The sequence below is a fragment of the Hibiscus syriacus genome, unplaced genomic scaffold (genome assembly GCF_006381635.1).
Source record: "Hibiscus syriacus cultivar Baekdansim isolate YM2019G1 unplaced genomic scaffold, ASM638163v2 tig00110266_pilon, whole genome shotgun sequence".
NCBI classification, from domain to species: domain Eukaryota; kingdom Viridiplantae; phylum Streptophyta; class Magnoliopsida; order Malvales; family Malvaceae; genus Hibiscus; species Hibiscus syriacus.
In genome coordinates, this window is record NW_024062654.1 from 76812 (window position 1) to 97726 (window position 20915).

The 20915-nt window shown below is 34.4% G+C and overlaps 1 protein-coding gene, 1 long non-coding RNA gene and 1 pseudogene across 2 annotated transcripts; 1 reads left to right on the forward strand and 2 right to left on the reverse strand.

Moving 5' to 3' along the window:
• The first annotated feature begins 419 nt into the window (after window positions 1-419).
• Window positions 420-19033, forward strand: LOC120115562 (annotated as a pseudogene).
• On the reverse strand, window positions 1748-20660 carry LOC120115564. The gene is made up of 3 exons (XR_005515492.1): window positions 20644-20660; window positions 19874-19884; window positions 1748-1870 (listed from the first exon to the last, which is right to left on the reverse strand). It is a non-coding gene; the product is annotated as an uncharacterized LOC120115564 (long non-coding RNA).
• On the reverse strand, window positions 12427-14912 carry LOC120115563 (probable aquaporin PIP2-5). Its single transcript, XM_039136230.1, has 5 exons — window positions 14574-14912; window positions 14339-14489; window positions 14046-14190; window positions 12822-12962; window positions 12427-12572 (listed from the first exon to the last, which is right to left on the reverse strand). Exons 1-5 carry the CDS (start codon window positions 14863-14865, stop codon window positions 12453-12455), a joined length of 849 nt encoding a protein of 282 aa, XP_038992161.1. The 5' UTR covers window positions 14866-14912; the 3' UTR covers window positions 12427-12452.
• Window positions 20661-20915: the final 255 nt, after the last annotated feature.

The following is a 20915-nucleotide window of genomic DNA, read 5'->3' on the forward strand; positions in this document are numbered from 1 at the left end:
AATACGTTTTGAAAATCTCACAATCCACTTGCTCAAATGATTCCGTGTCATACCTCCACAAGTTGTCAAATCCGTCAGTCTTTCTCGTATCATCTGTATTAAATAATTTGTTTGTAATAATATTTTAATTAAATAATTAAATTATAATTTAAAAATCCTAATTTATTACTTATATCGATATAGTTTACCCTAATTTATTACTTATATTGATATAGGTATGCATGGATGGGAAATCCTGGGGACTTGAAAGGTGGTAAGATTTTGTTAAATTTTCAATTATATTTGGATGATTATCGACATCCATATGTTGTCCAATGGCCAATAAATCCATGGAATCTGGGATCCACCCCATTTTTGTCCTTTGTGCTATTTTCAGCCCGGCTTAGGCGTCTACCTACCACGTCTCATTCCTCCATTTTTTTCACCACAACACCGCCTGTTAATAACACCAACATCCTCTGTAAAACCATCAATTTTATTCATGTTCTCACAATCTTAAGGTACCCATCTCTTTTATTCTGTTCTTTTCATGTGTAAGATCTGCTTACCTACCTTTAGCCTCTTTTCTTATGATGTTTTAATAGTTTAAGAAAGAATGGATTTTTCCCATTTCCGTGATTTGCTTTTCGTTTTTTTGAGGGCATTGGATTGAACGTGCAGAGATTTCTGCTCCAGCTAAAAGATATCTGCTTTATCTAAACTTTCTTCCTTTTTTTTTTATCCCCAAGTGTTATTTGATTTGCTGACAGAAAGCTTCCTTTGTTTTCTATCCCCAAGTGTTTGCTCTTCCACCTTCCCTTGTGATTTTCATTTGTTACTGCTGAATGTTGGTTTTTTCTTACTTTATAGTTTCTATATGGGTGCTTTTTAAATTTGTTGAACTGTATTGGATTGTGATCTTGGTGTTGTCTTTCGTTGTTAATATTTGCCTTTGTAATAAAAGTAGTTATCGGGTGCGATTGCACCCATGATTTAGTGGGTTATTAGAGGTTCCATATCTGATTTTAGTTAGGCTCTTCACAATTTGCTTTAAGATTTAATTAATTGAATCAAATTGGTATGAAACTAGTAAAAAAGAAGTCAAAAACACAAAGGAGCAAACATGATAGTGGGCTGCTTTTCTTTACCATGTTTTTATCTGTCTTTCCGACACTCAGTCGATCCCCTGATCTGTAAAAGTTACTTGAAGGTTATACAAGGTTTCCCTTTTCAATGGCTATACTTGTATTGTGGAATAGGTTGACCTGAAAGGCATCCACTGGTAGAATTCGATTCTATAGTAAATTTGTTCGTTTTAAGCCGGGCCATAAATGCCTAAGTAGTTTCCTTGTGGATCAGTAGAAGAGTAGTCACATTGTGTAGTAGTCATTTTGGTTCGGAAAAGTATAGGTTTTAAAAAATCTAATGAGAACTTTTTTGCAGAAGGTAAGGGGAGTTCTCGTGTCATTTTTCGCCAAACTTCCCTTTTGAAGCAAAAAAAATGAGCTTCAGTTTATGTTCTTCTGAACTCACATACCCCAATATTGAGGGTTTGAGGAATATAAAGGCAAATCCAGCGGCGTCTAAATTGTTTACAAGGGCTGGTGGTTACATCAGAAAGCATTATTTTCTATCCTCGTATTCCGATGCTAAGAAAATGGTGATATCAAGTCATCTAGTTCCTGGCCATTTAGAAGGATCGTTCATGGGAAAGAAACGGCCGGCAGATCCCAGAAGGAAGCTTGAATTAGTGAGGACATTGTTGATCGATAACTATGATAGCTATACATACAACATTTACCAGGAGCTAAGTGTCATTAATGGCTGTGAGTTTTCTCTTACAATCTTCTTCTTACTCGTGTACGTCTTCTTGTATTGAATATATTTATAGCTACCACTCAGGCAGATCATTCCAGTTACACCCTTGACCTCTAAGCTTTTTTATTTTGTTTTCTGCACTCTGCATGATGGAATTAATTCTTGTTACTGAAGAACTAAATATTAACTTGATTGAAGCTGTCCTGACATCTTTCCTTACGGTCTGCAATTTTGTCAGCGCCACCTGTAGTTGTGCGAAATGATGAATTGACATGGGAAAACATCTGCTCTTTCTTATACGAGGAGGGTGCATTTGATAATATTGTTATATCACCTGGACCTGGTTCTCCAACATGCCCGGCAGATATAGGTGAGACTGTTAGAAGTAGTATTCAATTTTTATATATTGTCCTTTTGGCTTATTTAGCCGACTGAACGAGTAGAAAGTCAGGATTCGATTATTATGATCGATGGATAGCAATTTAAGTAATATAATGCAATCAGATAGTTTTTGACTTATATCAACATAGATGATATTAATTCCCCAATCCAAAATAATGGCGTTGAGCAACACAATCTGTGTTTCTTAGATTTTCTAATAAACCATTTTATGACATGTCTAATAAACTAGTTTGAAAATAACAGGAGTGTGTCTTCGGCTGCTGTTGGAGTGCTGGGATATCCCTATTTTGGGTGTTTGTCTTGGACATCAGGTATTTCATTTACATGCATTTGCAATGCACTTATTACCATTTTTTTAGTGAAACAAATTTGTTGTAATTTCTTCACTAGTATGTGGTTATGTTTGAATGTCTATCATATGTGTCTTTTCACTTCAGTTCCATTCAACCTTGATGGACTTTAAATAGAGCTATTTTTTTGTTCCTATGCACAATTCTTTTCATCATTTAATCTATGATTTGAGATTTTGTTTGCTGGACTTGAAAGTTTTTGGTTTACATGCTTTTGTTTGTTGGGTTCTGTTTGTCAGTATCTGACTCGATTGAAATTTGATTTGACAGTCTCTAGGTTATGCACATGGTGCTCAAATTATCCATGCATCTGAGCCAATCCATGGACGCCTAAGGTATTATGATCTATGATTTCAAGTTTGCCTTGTTTGCTTAATAATGAGTTGTGAAAAATTTGGAGAAAATTTGCTTTGTAATGAGTTTTGACAATTTTCACTTCAACTAATTACTGTTATACACATGCAAAACCATGTCTTATTTGCTCCTAATACAAAGAAAAAGTTCTTGTTTTCCTTTGTATTTAATGTTTCTTGTTCTATACAGTGAAATTGAGCATGATGGATGCAAGCTATTTGCTAATATACCGTCTGGCAGAAATTCAAGGTTCAAGGTCAGCCTTCTCTTATTTTTTAGCTTGAATGCGAAAATAATGGTCTCTCTGTTTCTTTAAAAGCTTTGTTGTCACATTAAACAATCTCTGTGAGGCGGTGATCGTGTAGTTTTAAGGTTGGTTGTTATTTTTTTTACAGGTTGTTCGATATCATTCACTTGTTATAGATGGAGAATCTCTTCCGAAAGAGCTCATACCAATAGCTTGGACCACTTCTGATGACACATTTTCTGCTTTGAGAAGTTTGATGCCATCCCTGATGCTTATGAGAGTGAGAGTCCACAAGCAAACTTCGATCCTTTTTCAGCACGAAATGGGAGTTATCGTGCTTCTAGACATGTTAATGGAACAAAAAGTAGAAAAGTTATCATGGGAATTAGGCATGCTACTTGGCCTCACTATGGTGTGCAAGTAAGCTCGAGGATTATCTCGTTTTAAGCTTTGCTTATCTCATTCTATCCGTACTTTTTGCCATTCTCTTGACACCCATAATTTTACCTCAGTTTCATCCTGAAAGTGTCGCGACAACTTACGGAAGACAGATATTCAGAATTTTAGAGAAATAACCGAGGATTATTGGCTAAAAGTTCATCGTTCGGCAGTGACAGAAATCCATTATACTGGTAAAATGAAGCCCCTTTTAGAAATATAATTTTGTTATCCTTGTGTTGTGTATTTGCTGTCTACCCTGCCCTCCTCTTGGCTGTTCACACGCTTTTGGAGATGGTCATTTCATTAAAACGATAACTTGGAATATAATTTTTGTGATATTAAACACAATTTTCTTATGCCGTAAATGGTGGTTTAACAATACTGAAAAAGATTTAACCTGCCTCTTATCATTTGTCCGAGTACTGTTTAGACAATTTGAAATGGCATTAATGAATAATGATTCCACTAAGACATCTGCTTTACCTGCTTCTTTTTTTTAACTTCTGCTTCGTCTTTTGAGATGCATATGCTTCTCTGAGCAGTAAACTTGTTTTAGTGTCCATGCAGGTACCCCATGTTAATAGACTGTTTGGAGCTGTTCACACAGGGAGACAATCAGCGAAAAAGGAAGATATCCGGTTGAATAGAGGAGCTCCTAGCAATGGGCAATTTATGCAAGGTGCAGACCAGACAAATTTTGAAATTTTCGATATGGTCAATGTTTTGCCGCCGAGCATGGGTGCTAAATTTCTAAAGTTGAAATGGAGGAAGTTCGATCACTTGGCCAGTAAAGTTGGCGGAGCAAGGAACATATTTTCTGAACTTTTTGGGAAAAATAGGGCTGAAAACACTTTTTGGCTGGACAGTTCATCAACAGAGAAGGTTGGTTTATCACTTCGCAAAATGTCTTTCAAATGGAACATAGCGAAAGATCTAAGTTTAAATCATCTGATTTGCAGAAACAAAAGACATAGCAGTCTGGCTAGACATAATATAGTTGTAGTAAATAACCAATTTGATTGACTTGGCTTCATAATTTACATTTTCATAGCTCTATGTTGTGATTGACTATCATCTTGGTCTTAATTTTTCTCAACATTCAGGGAAGAGCACGGTTTTCATTCATGGGGGGCAAAGGTGGAGATCTTTGGAAGCAATTAACTTTCAGATTGTCCGAAGAAAGGTTTGAATAAAATATATTATCTGTCATCTTTCAACCAATTAGTCAAAGTTTCTTTTTGTCTTCAGAAATATTTTGAGGTTATTCTTTATGCTTTTTCCCCGGCTTATACATGATTGATTGCTCAACGGTCGATTTTCATTAGTTGTTTTGAGTATCATATAATAGTTAAGAACTTCATTCCTTTTGTAGCAATGCAGCTGGTAAACGTGGAGGTCATTTATTGATTGAAGATGCTGAAGGCTCTACTAACAGCAAATTTCTGGAAGAAGGTTTTTTCGAATATTTGAACAAGGTATTTTTGGATTTTGATGGATGTATTATTCATTCCTTGTTAGTACATCAGATAGCTTCGATCGAAGATATCAGAATATAAAGAGAAATTTAAACATACTATACATGTTGCTCTCACTTTTTTCTCTCTTAAAAGTTACTTGAAATATACATTTGTGTCCAACAAATATCTCGACATAACAGTGGAAACTTAGAACGATCTGAACATACCCGTGTCAGAATTCATCCCATCGCAGGTTGGTTATCAGATGGAATTCATGATAGATTTTGGTTGTATGCTCCAAGTGTTTATCATCTCTCTCGATGACTGTATTAATATGTTGGTTATGCCTCTTCGAATCATACTGAAAATTATTTTCTGTTTTCGTTCTAATTTATATCATTAAACAATTCGGTTTTACAGTAACTCGCGTTTCTACTCATGTAACAGGAACTTTTGTCACTCTGTCATGAGGAAAAAGATTTTGAAGGACTGCCATTTGATTTCTATGGGGGATTTATAGGTTATATAGGGTATGTTGTTTGTACAAACGTTGATTTCTTTCAATTATTTTCCTCCCCTACCGAAACAAAAACAATCTGTTCTTTGAGCTCGATAGCTGCAATCGTATTTTACTTCTAGCTATGATTTTACTGGTTTTTCCTTCTTGTGCGTCGGCTTCCTTATTCCGATAAAACCTACAGTCACTTGGCTCTGAGTGTATTGGACATGAATTTGCTTCTATTGCAGGTATAATCTTAAAGTAGAATGTGGTGCAGCATCAAATGCTCACAAATCGACAACTCCAGACGCATGCTTTTTCTTTGCGGATAACCTTATAGTTATTGATCATCATTCCAATGATGTTTATTTGATGTCCTTACACGAAGGAAATACAACTAAGACCCAATGGCTGGATGATATCGAAAAGAAGCTTGTCAGCTTGAAAGGTTCTGTCACTAAAACGTTTGATGAACGGATTTCGAAATCTGCGACAAACTCTCCGCATGAAGCAGGCTTTCATTCCAAGAAATCCCGAGAGCAATACCTTAGTGACATTGAGAAATGCCTGAAGTACATTAAAGATGGAGAAAGCTATGAGCTCTGTCTCACAACTCAGTTTAGAAAGTTCATTGGGGAAGTAGATCCTTTCAGACTTTATCTTCATCTTAGGGAGAGAAATCCGGCTCCCTATGCTTCATGGCTAAATTTTTCGAAGGAAAAATTATGCATATGCTCTTCTTCTCCCGAGAGGTTCTTACGACTAGATAGAAATGGTATACTTGAAGCCAAACCGATTAAGGGGACCGTTGCTCGTGGTGCAACATCGGATGAAGATGAACGGCTCAAGTTGCAGTTGCAGTACAGGTAATTCCGTTATCTGTATCTGGTGGTATGTGCACGGTTTTACCAGATTTCGAACCCGTTAAACTAATATTAAAAGCATGATGGATTGAGAGCCATAATGTATTTTCATATCATTCTCTTATTTCATTCGAAGTTTAAGTACTCTCTTTCGTCTCACCGCAGTGAAAAGGATCAGGCTGAAAATTTAATGATTGTCGATCTTCTAAGGAATGACCTGGGTCGTGTTTGTGAACCAGGCACCGTACATGTGCCTCATTTAATGGAAGTTGAGTCTTATGCAAACTGTTCATACAATGGTGAGTACGATCCGGGGGAAAAAGCAGTCGAATGTTAGTGCTGTTGATTGCGTCAAGGCAGCGTTTCCCGGCGGTTCAATGACAGGGGCTCCGAAGTTGAGATCAATGGAACTTTTAGATTCCATCGAGAGCTGCTCCCGAGGTATATACTCGGGCTCCATTGGATTTTTCTCCTATAACCAGACTTTCGATCTTAATATCGTGATAAGAACAGTCGTCATACATGAAGATGAAGCATCTATAGGTGCAGGAGGGGCGATCGTAGCATTATCTGATCCGGAGACGGAGTACGAGGAAATGGTGTTGAAAACACGTGCTCCGGCCAATGTCGTGAGGAACATTAATGTCACTTAGTGTCGACGGAATCAAATACGAACATTCTTTGATGTTAGTTTTCGTTTCAGAAATATACGTCGGAATCTGCAGAAAAATGCAGTAGCTATACAATGTTAGCTTAGTTTACCATGTTTCTTTATACCAGATTTATTTCTGCCATAGCTAAACCAAAGTTCTTTGTTTCAAACAATGATGTTCTGGATTTTGTACTATAAATTTATGGCACTACAAATTTAAGTCTATGAATGTAACACCCATATCTCATATACGTTTCCGTATACGAATACAAATGTCATATCACTTTAAACTGTCTACTCATAAAAAAAACTTTAAAATTTTGTTGCAAACTTAATTCCACATAAATTAACATAATAAGTAGTACTCGTTAAGTTATATTACAAAATATTTTGTTAAATTTAATTACATGCCAAACAAAGTTCCAAAATGATTATTATTGTCCTAATGTTACTGGTGAGTCAACCTTAATAGATGATAACTTCTGATACGGCTGCACTCTTTACTGGATTAGTCTTCGCTTTTACCTATGCGTGAAAGCAACACACGTTAAGTATTTACTTAGTGAGATATAATAGTGTAAAGAAACATTTATGTATACACGAGTATGTCATATTATTTGATTCACATCGAATTGTATATTCTTTAAGGATTCTCTAATCCTTTATAGTTAAACTATATTCCATTCGAAATTGTCATAATCATTGGGTGTTATTCCTTATTTTCATTAATAACGTCCATTCACGTTTATCATGCCCCATTATGCATTTTCAATAATAGCATACTTTTATGTTGATAATGCACCCATATGTATTTCAACTTTGACATCATTTCATGTCTATAATGCACTCATATGCGTTATTCTTTTATGCCGATAATGCACTCATATGCATTTCAGCTAAGGCATCATTTCATGCCAATAATGCACCCATATACATTATTCTTTTATGCCGAGAATGCACCCATATGCATTTCAGCTAAGGCATCCTTTCCTGCTAATAATGCACCCATATGCATTATTCTTTTATGCCGATAATGCATTCATATGCATTTCAGCTAAGGCATCATTTCATGCCAATAATGCATCCATATACATTATTCTTTTGATCATTCGTTCTAGAACAATTCATACTCTAAAACTCATTCATAAAATTATTTCCATACATTAAATAAAATTTAGTAACTACTATAAAACATACTTTAAAATTTAAACATTCTAATTGTATTTATTGCATATTGTCCTTAAATAGATTGCATACAATAAATGCACTCATCTGACTTGCCTTGCTTTGATATCCAAAATGCACAAACTGCTACTCTGAAACTTGTCATTTGCCTTTAACTTTACTTGACTCAGGAGCTTGATTTCAATCTATTCTATATCCATTAGATACATGTATAATATCAATTGTTAGTATATTTTCTAACAATTATACTTAAACATTACTCAAAAGTACCTATTAGTAACTTTTCCACAACAATCATAGCCTTTCATAAAATTTCTGGTTCCTCAGTATCGATACCACTACCATGGTATCGATACTACCATACTATGATATCGATACCGGTTTTGCATTCTGTTTCAAAATGGTATCGATACATTCCCTTCGGTATCGATACTCCCCCTTTGGTATCGATACTGATTGAATCAATATCGATACTATGCAACTGATCATCCTATTTTTAGTTTATAGTATCGGTACTGTTCTATTAGTACCGATATTCGTGCCCATATTTTCCAATTTTTAACCCGATTATTACACAAATGAGGTCAAATTTCGTTAGGATTACCTCACATAATGCTACCAAACTCTTCATTACTTATACACACTAACTTTCCCTCATTTAGATACTTAAAACATCTAGTATCCCTCAAGATCATTTGTTTCTAAGAATCACACCAAAATTTCTATCTTATTTTTAAACTCATCCAATGTTTCTAATCTCTCATTTAGCTCTTTAACAAGTCAAATCTACAAATAAACATTCATATATTAACATATCATTTCAAAACCCATTTATAAAATCTCCATTATTTCCTTATCTCCTCATTTTAATCCCATCTAATCATTTTTTATGCATATATTACTTAATGTTACCAAAACAACCCATAATTTAAAGAAAACACTAGCTAATAGGAATTTTATCTTATGCTAGAGAGGAGAGCACACCAACGTGAAGAAGAATAAGAAGTGTAGAATTGTTTTACTTTTCTCTTTCTTCCTATTTAAAATCCCTATCTATTTTTAAATTCATTTTCCTCTTAAAAGACCAAAGTGCCCTATTAACTTATCTATTGATATAAATTAGTCTAAACATTATTCTAAATCATTTTTCTCATCTTTTACCACTTATTCAATTTAATCTTAAATTTTCAAATTTTTTCGATATAGTTACTGGTCTGATATTTGGGATATTACACTGAATCTGATTTTATGCTGATATGTCTCAGATTCTTGGCTTATATATAAGCTTATCACGTGTCTGTATATATTAACTCAGATTGTTTGGGTTATATATAAGCTTATCATGTGTCTGTATATATTAACTCAGATTGTTGGGTTATTCCAGCCTTACCAAACATTGGTACAATTTACCCTTAAACAATTGTGGAATATCAATTTTTTAAGGGCAAATTGTTGGGCTCGTTGAATTTATATGTTTTTTTTAAAGGGTCAAATCCGTCACACATTTAATGGGGTTAATTGAGAAAAAATTAAAAATCAAAATTTAATAAATTTATTATGACAAAATTAATATAATATAAAGAACTTTAATGAACTCTGTATCCCTTAATATCACAAAAATCTATCGGAGTCTTTGGATCTCTTTAGATCATCATGTAACCATTTTTTATTGGGCTCGCAGTCTTTTTTCTTGTGTGGTTGGCTCTAATCACGGTGTTGTCATTGTTTATTAAATGTCTCAGAATAATAAAGAACCAAGCTATTAAGGATGATATTTTCGTAACCGACTTTTTTTTTAAATCGATTCGACATTTTAAAAATAAAAAATGATTTTTATGAAAAATTTAGAGTTTTCATCAATTATTTTTAGGTGCGATTGAAATACCAAAAATCGAATAATTTTAACAAAACATTTTTATTTTATTAAAAATACCAAATTTTAGTCTACAAAAATAAGAAATCGGGTTCATGAGTCAGTTACGCATGGTGAAAGATTAATACCCCACAACGTCAAAATTGATACCTAGTTGATTACCCTATATTTAAAAATTAAAAACTTTGAGTTCAAGATTTTATTTAATTTAAAAATCATTATGTATGCAAAGTTTGGAAAAAGATGATTACCCTATATTTAAAAATTAGAAACTTTGAGTTCAATATTTTATTTAATTTAAAAATCATTATGTATGAAAAGTTTGGAAAATTATGTGGTTTTACTAAGACCAATAACAACCACCCTCATGCATTTAATGCGAAAGTTTCATTACTGATCCTAGTAAACAAACATTACATTCTCTCTACAATTCCCTCGTTGGAGGGAAGGCCGTCCACCTCCGGCCACCGTGTTTCGGCACCAACAGCCGCCATCGCCCATGATGGCAAGATTTTACAAAAATACCCAGATTAAAGCCCGTATTTTTCTAAACCCAGATCTAAGCCCCTTTCGTCCTAAAAGCGAATCAATCGGGCTAGGTCTAAATTTGTTACCTTCAGTTTTTTGGCGGTCCGCCGACATTGAGGACTCCTCGGTAAGTTTCTCCTCCTTTTCTTTTTCTCTCGATTTTTCTCGTCTTGTTTGTACTGCTTGGTTGTGTTTTTTGTTTTGTGTGTGTTGCTTGCTGTTTTTGTCCTTTCTCTGCAGGATCAGTGGCCTTTTATAGGCCACCACGATGCTCGTCTTGGACGGGTAATAAGGGAAGCCTTGGTGAGTCACCGAAGCTACGATGGCGACTCACCGAAGGGCTGCAACGTGCGCGACCTTTCTTGAGTCTTCTGGAGGCTTCGGCGGAGGCGTGACAGCGGCTAAGAGGAGCACCTGGCTTTAAAGGCGGCGACGGTTTATCATCTGGCAGAGGCGGCAGCCAAACATAGCACTAGGGTTATGATACCCTAGGGTTTCTTCTAGAAGACATCTGGACCGTTTGATCAAGGCTATATCTAACGGCTAAGAGCTGTGGCGGCTGGAAGCTGAGATGAAAACCCTAGAAGAGTTCTGTTGGATCGGGTTTGGGCTAGGTTTGGACTGGGTTAGGCTAATCCGGGTTTGGTTTGTAAATGGGCTTTTGGGTCTGATGTTGGGCCTCCGGGTCTGGTTTGTAAATGGGCTTCTGGATCTTCTATTGGGCCTCTGAGTCTGGGCCTATAATATTTGTAATTAGTGTTATTTAATAATAATAATAATAATAATAATAATAATATAATAATATAATAATAATAATAATAATAATAAAATAAAATAAAACTGGACAAAAAATTAGTGTCTACAATATTTTTTTTTACGATTTATCATTTATGATATGTATTGTGCATATTATGGTATCATTGAACTCATTGACGTATTGTTGTTTGAGATGTATTTCGGATTAAGTATATATTACACTATTGTAGACGACACCGAATTAAAAACGCAAACATTATACTATAGTAAATTAATATGTCACAAATGTCGTTAACATGGTAAGTGGATTACCCTGCAACAAACTTAAAAGGCACAATAAAGAAAGTCAGGAAACCAAGATCAATGAAAGTAGTCTGACCCACAAAGTAACATATCACACAAGAAAAATATTCATTGAAAAACATAAAACGGATCTGTAGTCCTTTTGATCCCGTCTTTGGCAAGGCCATACGCCTCACTATTACTCCCTCTGCTAATCAGATTTATCTTTTACTCTTGGGACCGACTGTGCAATTAATTCTACCAAACTCTTTTTTTCTTAATAAATGTTTTTAACAGAGATTTTTTACATTAAATACAATTTTCTAAAAAAATCTTTAGTTATAAGAACCAAACCCAAAATTTTATATCATTTTCATTATCGGAAGTGAGTAAGAATTTGATAATGAAGCCCTTGATCAATGTACACAAGTGCAAATTAAGACACAATACATTAAAATAAAAGACAACAAAGTCCAACTCTTTTCTTAAAAGCATAAACTTGGCATAAAACAAGAGCTAAAGTGAATTTTAAGGAAAGTAAGTACTTGAAAAGCCCTCCCACCCCACACTTCTCAAAAGAGTAGTTTATCTACATTTTCATTAGACCCATAGGTTTCTTTTTCAACTTCCCCCAAAGGAAATGTTGAAGAAGAAAGGGAGGGCCCTTTGAAAAGACACTTAAACTTACATAAAACCATAAACCCTAATTCCCACATTATTTCTCCTCCACAAATTCCACTGAATTATATGGTTTTGGTGCGATGAATCAAACATGGGTTTGGCTCCTGAATGAGCCAAGTGCCTTGACAGCCCCTGCTCTCAAGATGAATTGGTGGTAGAATGCTGCAATGCCTGCTCCAACCATGGGTCCAACCCAGAAGATCCACTGAAAAACAAAATAGAATCAGTAACAGATCTAGAAATATTTTTTAAAGATAGGCACACAATACAAATTTTGTACACTGTGAGCACAAATCAAATTTCAGGATAAACATAATCAATAAAATATTGGGTGAATCCACCCCTTGGTAGAATATATGGTTGGTTTGCTAGTTATTATGAATATGGATATTTAACCGATCTGAATTTTGACCCGGTTTTTTTAGAAATAGAGATTGTGGAGAAGAATAATAACATGATCATCCCAAGCCTTGTTGTTGTTGAAGATAACAGCAGCTCCAATGCTCCTAGCAGGGTTGATGCCAGTGCCAGTGATTGGGATGGTAGCCAAGTGAACCATGAATACAGCAAATCCAATGGGAAGTGGAGCCAATACCTTCAAACATAATTAACAAAACTCAATCAAGTATTGTGGATTAACCTCAAGGACGAAGGCAGAAATTTTATAACTTTTGAAGGGCAAATTGCGCCATTTTAAGATTTGAGTAACTTTCTTAATAAATTATTAATTGATGGTGTAGTTGTAAATGGCTCACATTATTTTTTATTAATAAAATGACTTACATTAGATATATATAAGTATTTACATTAATAGTGCTTTTTAATAATAATTTTCTGAATCAATTGAAAAATTTACTACTACGAGGAAATGAGAGAAAAAGATACATTGTTAAATGGAGATGAATTCACAATAAAGACGTTTTTGTTTTCGATAAAATATATCATAGGTCATTGAACTATGCTCAAATACTTACTTTTGTCAGTAAACTTTTAAAAAATTATAAAATGGTCATTAAATTTTATCGAATAGTTACAAAAATAATTATTAAATTTTATCAAACTGTTATAAAATAATAATTAAATTTTCAAAGTTTTACACTTAATAACACCGGAGTGATCATTTTGTAATAATTTTAATTAAAAAGAGAGTTAAATAATTGGATAGTCGGATATCCGTTTAAGTGAGATTTTACGGTCTGAATTCGTTCTATACATCTTGAAAATTAACGAGCCGAATAGCTGACCCATTTTTTAAAAAGAAATAAAAGAGTTAACAATTTCTAATCAATTATAACAAATAGGGTATTTTTAAACACCCTACTCTTTGCTATATCTTGCCATTTTGCTTTTAATCTTTTATAATGGTAAATACAGTGATAATAGGCCAGCTATTCTCACAGTGCATGTTTCTTCATCTATCAATTGGTACAAAATCTCATTCACATCCTCATCATCTATGGATCTTAAATCAAATATTTTTTTTCAACAATATAGATAGAATTATGTATATTATTTTTATTAATTCTAAAAATATAAATATATGATATAATATATCAAAAGTTTCATTTACTTTAGAAATACATCAAACCTAGAGTCTAAGCTTTTGAATTTTTCTTATTCGAAATAATTCGAATTAACTCAAGTAATTACAGCTTAGAAGGAGGTAAAAGGAACTTACAGGGACATGGGAGTCTCGAGCATTCCTCTTGGGATCAGTAGCAGAGAAGACGGTGTAAACCAAAACAAATGTTCCAATAATTTCGGCACCCAAACCAGTTCCGGTGCTGTATCCATCAGCAATAGTGTTGGCTCCACCTCCATATCTAAAGTTATGGATTTCGAAATATTTTAAAAAATACGTATATATTAATATTATAATTTTTTATAAGATACATGTATTAATAAAATAATCAAGTAATATAAATAAATTTGAATTTCAAAACACACTTGCATCCATCCGTAATTGCATACCTGTTGTAGTACAATGATTGGAAAGCCTTAACCAAACCAACTCCGCAAATGGCTCCCAAAGACTGAGCCACCATGTACGAAATGGCTCGGACCAACGAGACCTTACGAGCCAGCAACAGACCAAATGTCACCGCCGGATTGATGTGACCACCTGTTGTTTGCACCCAAAGAAAACAAGACAAATAATCAATAGAGACATTTATAAAAACACATGGGAAACTCAAAAATCACGTACCGGAAATCCCAGCAGTGCAGTAAACGAGGACGAAGATCATGCCACCGAAGGCCCAAGCGATACCGAGAATACCGACACCTGCACACGAGTCGGTGGTGGTATCGGCTTGGCTCTTGTAACCGATCACGGTCAAGACGGTGATGTAAAGGAAGAGCATAGTTGCGATGAACTCGGCTATCAGTGCCCTGTAGAATGACCATTTCTTGAGCTCCGATGCATCGAACAACGGGGCCGGTGGAGGGTCGACATAGTCCTTGGCATGGAACGTGCTGTGCTCTCCTTCTTTGGCCATGGATTAGGTAGCAAGAAGCTGATGAAAATAAGCTATGGTTTTGTTTTTGTTTTTGTTTTTGTTTTTTTTTTTTATGAGAAATGAACAGAGGTTGAAGAAGGAGGAGGGGGTATATATGTCGATAAGGCACGAGGCCTTTACCTTTATTTTCTATTTTTCTATTTAATTTTTAAAATTATAATAATTAGTTTCTCATTTTTTTCAAATATCCAGTCAGCAAAATTATTCTCCCCCAAGCTTTAATTTATGATCATACGTACTTAATTAATATTTTAATTAATTAATCAAATGGTGGCAGATTAAATCGCCTGTTGAGAGAGAGAAAAATATATCAAATAATTATTCGTAATATAAAATTAATTTTTTTTACTTAAACATAATTAAAAACATATGATTTTATTTAAATCGTTTTTAAGAACTTATTTGTAAATAATTTAAGATCTATTTTCGAATATATATAAGAAATAAAATTTAATGTAAGCTGATTTTATCTATCACTATGAATGAGAAAAATAATAATTTATTATATACATAAAAAGTACAAATATTTAAAATTTATTGTATCCCAAATAAATAAATATAGAAGTATACCATTCCCTAGAATACTAGTCACATAGATATAATTGTACGTAGGAACATTCCGGAGGACCAAAGAGTTTTCATAGGGGGAGACTTCAATGGCCATATAGGTAGCGTAACCGACGGGTTTGACGGTGTTCATGGGGGTTTCGGTTATGGTAGCAAGAACGATGAGGGACATACGTTGCTTGAATTTGCTACTGCATACGATTTAGTGGTCACTAACTCCTTATTTAATAAGAGAGATGCGAACTTGATTACGTTTCATAGCGGGGGGCATTGTACCCAAATCGACTACATCCTGGCTCGAAATCGGGATCGATGGGCTTGCATTGACTGTAAGGTGTACCCTGAAGAGGCATGTGCATCACAACACAAATTGTTGGTTTTGGTGTTCCGCGTACCGCACGGGCGGAGCACTCATAGGAGAGCTAAATTGGGTAAACCTAGGATCCTTTGGAAGAAGTTACATGGAGCGACAGCTGATGACTTTAAGAGTAAGGTTTTGTCTAATACAGGTTTTGGAACTACAATCTCAAATAATGCAGATTTGTTATGGAAAAATATGGCAAATTCCATCAGAGAGATGGGCAAAAACACCCTGGGGTTGTCGGCGGGGAAGGCCAAGGAACATAAAGAATTGTGGTGGTGGAACGACGAAGTCCAAACTAAGGTGAAGACAAAGAAAACTTGCTTCAAGGAGTTTCTACAATGCAATGACGACGAAGAAAGGTCGAGAGCTAAACAAAGATACAAGGAGGCAAAGCGGGAAGCCAAGAAAATGGTGGCAAAAGCAAAGGATAAGGCATACGAGGAAATGTACAAGAGATTAGACACCAAGGAAGGACAAAACGACATCTTCAGGCTTGCAAAATCTAGGGAGAATAGGAAAAAGGATCTAGGTAGCATTAGGTTTATTAAGGACAACAATGGTGTTCTTCTAGTGAAAGATCATGATATTAAGAGGGTTTGGGGTAGTTACTTCTTTGGCTTATTTAATGAGGGTGCCTCTCCCTGTAGAGATAGTACCGTTGATGGGTCAGCCGACCATCATACTACGACCAATGACTGCCCTACAAGTAAGATTGGGTTTGAGGAAGTCAAAATGGCTCTTAGAAAGATGGGAAGGGACAAAGCTGTCGGTCCTGATCAAATTCCTATCACTGTGTGGTTGGCCCTAGGAGAAGAGGGAGTTAAGTGGTTGACCAACATCTTTAATATTATTTTAGAGACTTCCAAGATGCCAGAGGAGTGGAGAGAGTACACGGTGATACCAATCTATAAGAATAAAGGAGATCCCCAACGTTGTGGTAACTACAGAGGTATTAAACTACTCAGTCATACCATGAAGCTATGGGAAAGGGTGATAGAGGCTAGGTTGAGACAAGTTACTAGGGTTTCGGAAAACCAATTTGGATTTATGCCAGGCAGGTCTACCACGGAGGCGATTCATCTTCTTCGACGACTTATGGAGAAATATAGGGAAAAGTCTAGAGATCTTCACATGGCGTTCATTGACCTTGAGAAGGCTTATGATAGCGTTCCCCGAGATACGATTTGGAAGACTTTGAAAACGAGACGGATCCCAACTGCTTATATCCGGGCGATTCGTGATATGTATTGTAGATCTACTACACACGTCAGGACTACAGTTGGCGACACCGAGGCATTCCCGGTGGAAATCAGACTCCACCAGGGGTCGACTCTTAGTCCTTACATCTTCGCCTTGATTATGAACGACATCTATTGTGCGACACCAGACGGTGTATCATGGTGTATGCTTTTCGCTGACGACATTGTCCTAGTTGCTGAAACAAAATCTGAGTTGAATAATAGACTGACTACCTGGAAGACTGCTTTGGAAGAAAAAGGTCTAAGGATCAATATTGAAAAGACAGAGTATTTATGTTCAAACTTCAGTGGGGACCAAAACGATGAAGATGTAGAATATGCATAGAAGGACGTTCTCCCCTCAAGGATTGTTTCAAGTACCTAGGGTCTATGATACATAAAGATGGGGGTGTAGATGATGATGTAACACACCGTATAAAGGCGGGATGGCTAAAATGGAGGGCTGCTACTGGAGTTTTGTGTGACAAGAAGGTGCCTCTAAAACTTAAGGGAAAATTTTATAGAATGGCAATAAGACCAGTGTTGTTGTATGGATCAGAATGTTGGGCAACCAAGAAGGATCATGTAAGGAGGATAGAGGCTGCAGAAATGAGAATGCTTCGATGGACATGTGGTAGGACTCTGTGGGATATGACAACAAACTCTACTATTAGGATGTCCTTGGGGGTGGTGCCTGTTTCTGAAAAATTGAAGGAGAGAAGACTACGGTGGTTTGAGCATGTCCTTAGGCGACTACCGTCGGATGCGGTCAGGAGGGTAGAGTCGATTACAGTCGACGGTGCCAGAAGGAGAGAACGACCAAGGTGGAAGTGGGAAGACTGCTTGAGATCTGATTTGATGGATTTAGCCCTTACCGAGGACATGACCTCTGATAGGAAAGTATGGAGACTAAAGACTAGGGTAGTCTAGTAGTGTGGGTCACATCTCTAGGGTGTATCATCTCTGTCTTCTTTTAATGCCTTTGTAGTAATTTCCATGAATTCTACTTTTTATACGTTTCTGTTATTGGTATTTATGAAGGCTTAGAACTGGGCTTGCTATCGTGGACTTCTGTGTAATATTCTCTTCACTTTTAAATTTAGTCGGGTCTTACGTTTCTGTCTATATGCAGAGATTTTTTCGCAGGGATTTATTTGCAGGGATTACTTCCCATTTCAAACGCGCATATAATATTAATGATATTTATGACTACATATGAATACTGTTTAACTATATATTTATGTATTTATTTATACATGATTTGCATTTTATCTATATTTTTAATTTTCTGATTGCCGGAGGTCTTCCACGGAAGCTACTCTCAACCTGGCGTTGGGGGCAGCCTACTACCCTACCTCCCCTTTACCCCATTGTATATGGAAATTGGGTTTTGTTGTTGTTGTTGTTGTTATAGATATAATTGTACGAATTTCAAAAATTTTATTTTAATTAAACTGTAGTGTACCACAAGAAATCTGCTCATGTATTCTGTCGGCTTCTGTGGTGGATATAAAAACCCTCAAATCAATTCACCAAGCATGTCCACCACTTGCAGTCACTCCTTTTGTCTTTTACCCTTTTTGTTCCATTTGGTGGTCTTTCATCTTCTTAGCATTTTCTTGTTTGAAACAAACCCTAATTCACTTTAAACCTTAAAAGGCAATTAAAAAATGAATTAGGTTTCAACTTTTGCCTTTACTATAAATATAAAACACCCACTATGAGATAGAAAAGTATTAGTGGATTGTAAACATATATATAGTTTTTCAATCAAAAAAATAAATAATATAAATATAATTTTTTAAATTAAAGTTCAATTCATAATACTTTTCGGGTCGAATCTTATCCCAATTCGACGGGGTTTCATTCGACCTATAAGGTAAGATTTTTTTCTTCAAAAAAATCAGATCCAATTTGGATTGGATCACTTTTTTAGAAAGATAAGATAAAATTAAGTTGGTTGAGTTTCAATTGTTGTGTGTTTAATCAATCATGTGATATTGGGGTTTTGCCTGATTGACGATATTGATGGTGATCGTCGGTAATAAGAAAATTGAATTAGTGATTTTAGGGATTTTGAGTTTTTTTAATACTTTTTAAAAATGATTTTCTTCAAAATTAGTATTTTTAATTTTAAAAAATAAAAAATATAAATATGACATGTGTCAGATAATAATATCTTTAATGATCATTACGGTGTAGACACTTAAGAGAAACATTGAAAACATTAAACATGCATTTTAAACAAAAAAAATACTTTAAACATTTAAAATTATCAAAATATATAATTTCGGACACTTATTTGCATTAAATCTAAAAAGATAATATCCAATGTTTTATATTGTATACATACTCATTATATGATTTTTTTATAAATAGACTTGAAAGTCGAGTGTCAAAATTTGTTATTGGTACTAGAAGTTTTCTCTATTCTAAATTGAATTAATTTGATATTTTATTTCAGGTTTAATAGGATGATTCAATCTATTTTGATTTAATTTGTGTCTAAACTAATTTTAAACATGTGAAAGGAAATCATACCATTATTAAAAATGTTACAAAATTTATCCTCGAAATACTCCCAACAAATACAAAACATTAACGAAAGAGCATTGTCGTAATCGTCTTTCCGTTAGGCCTCGAATTGGGCTTCAACTTGAAATAATTGGGTTGGGAGTCGCCACCGACCACTTTAAAACGAATTTAGGTGGGTCGGACACCATCTTACATGATTTGCTCTTTTACCAGAAATGTGTCAGGTTCGAGAGTCGATTACGGTCAAGGAAGGATTAGCACCCTTGAACCACCCTTTCGGTACCAATTAATTTGCTGGTTGTCTTAAATTAAGAAAATTGTAATTTAAAATTAAAAGGTAAAAATACGATCACAATTACTTACCTTAGATAGTTTTAAATGTGTGGTCTTAAGAAGGTCAAAAAAACCATGTTAGATAAAAATGTAAGAAATAAATAAATAAATTAAATTAAATTAAAATGAAGAAAAAATAAATTAAATAAAAGATAAGATAAAGAAAGCAAAGATAAAATAGTAAGTAAAATAAATATAAAAAATAAATAATAAATAAAGAAAAAGAAGAAAAAAAAATATATAAATAAAATAAATAAATAAAATAATAAAAAAAGTAAAAATAATATATATATATATATAATAAATAAATAGTAAATATATATATATATATAAATTAATAAAATTATAATAAAAAATAATATATATATATATAATATCTAAAAAAATAAAAATATATACTAAAGTAAAAAAGAAAATGCATAAAATGTAAAAAAATATTACATGAAAAAAAAGAAAAGAAAAATAACAAAACAATTAAATAAAATGAGTAACAAGGGAAATGTGCGTATAAATAAAGTTAAATAAATAAAATAATAATAATTAAAACATAAATGTAAGAGACCGAATCAAAAGTAAAAAAGATGCTACCTTTTATTTCCTTTTCGAATCGTTTACAATAGATTTACCTTTGTATTTTCCGTGCTTTTCTCTGTATTTTGTATGTAAATCGTGTGTTACAAATGGGGAGGATTACATGTATTTATAGTGAAAAAAACTAACTATTTTTAGAATTCTATTAACAATAGAATCCTAATGCAACTAGACTCTTTACTCGGTTGTTGCACGTTTGTTGGTGTGATTGTTGCTTTAAAAGATATGGTGGTGGAAGAGTCATCCTAGGAGAGAAACTCTTGCTAGTTCTATCTTTTAAGAAAATGGTTGTCTACAGCTGCCCCTCTTTGTCCTTTTTCGTGGAACAAAAAATATGACAAAGATAAAAAGACATAAATTTTCGTTCAGTGGAGTTGAAGAATAACTCCTTGTCGAATTGA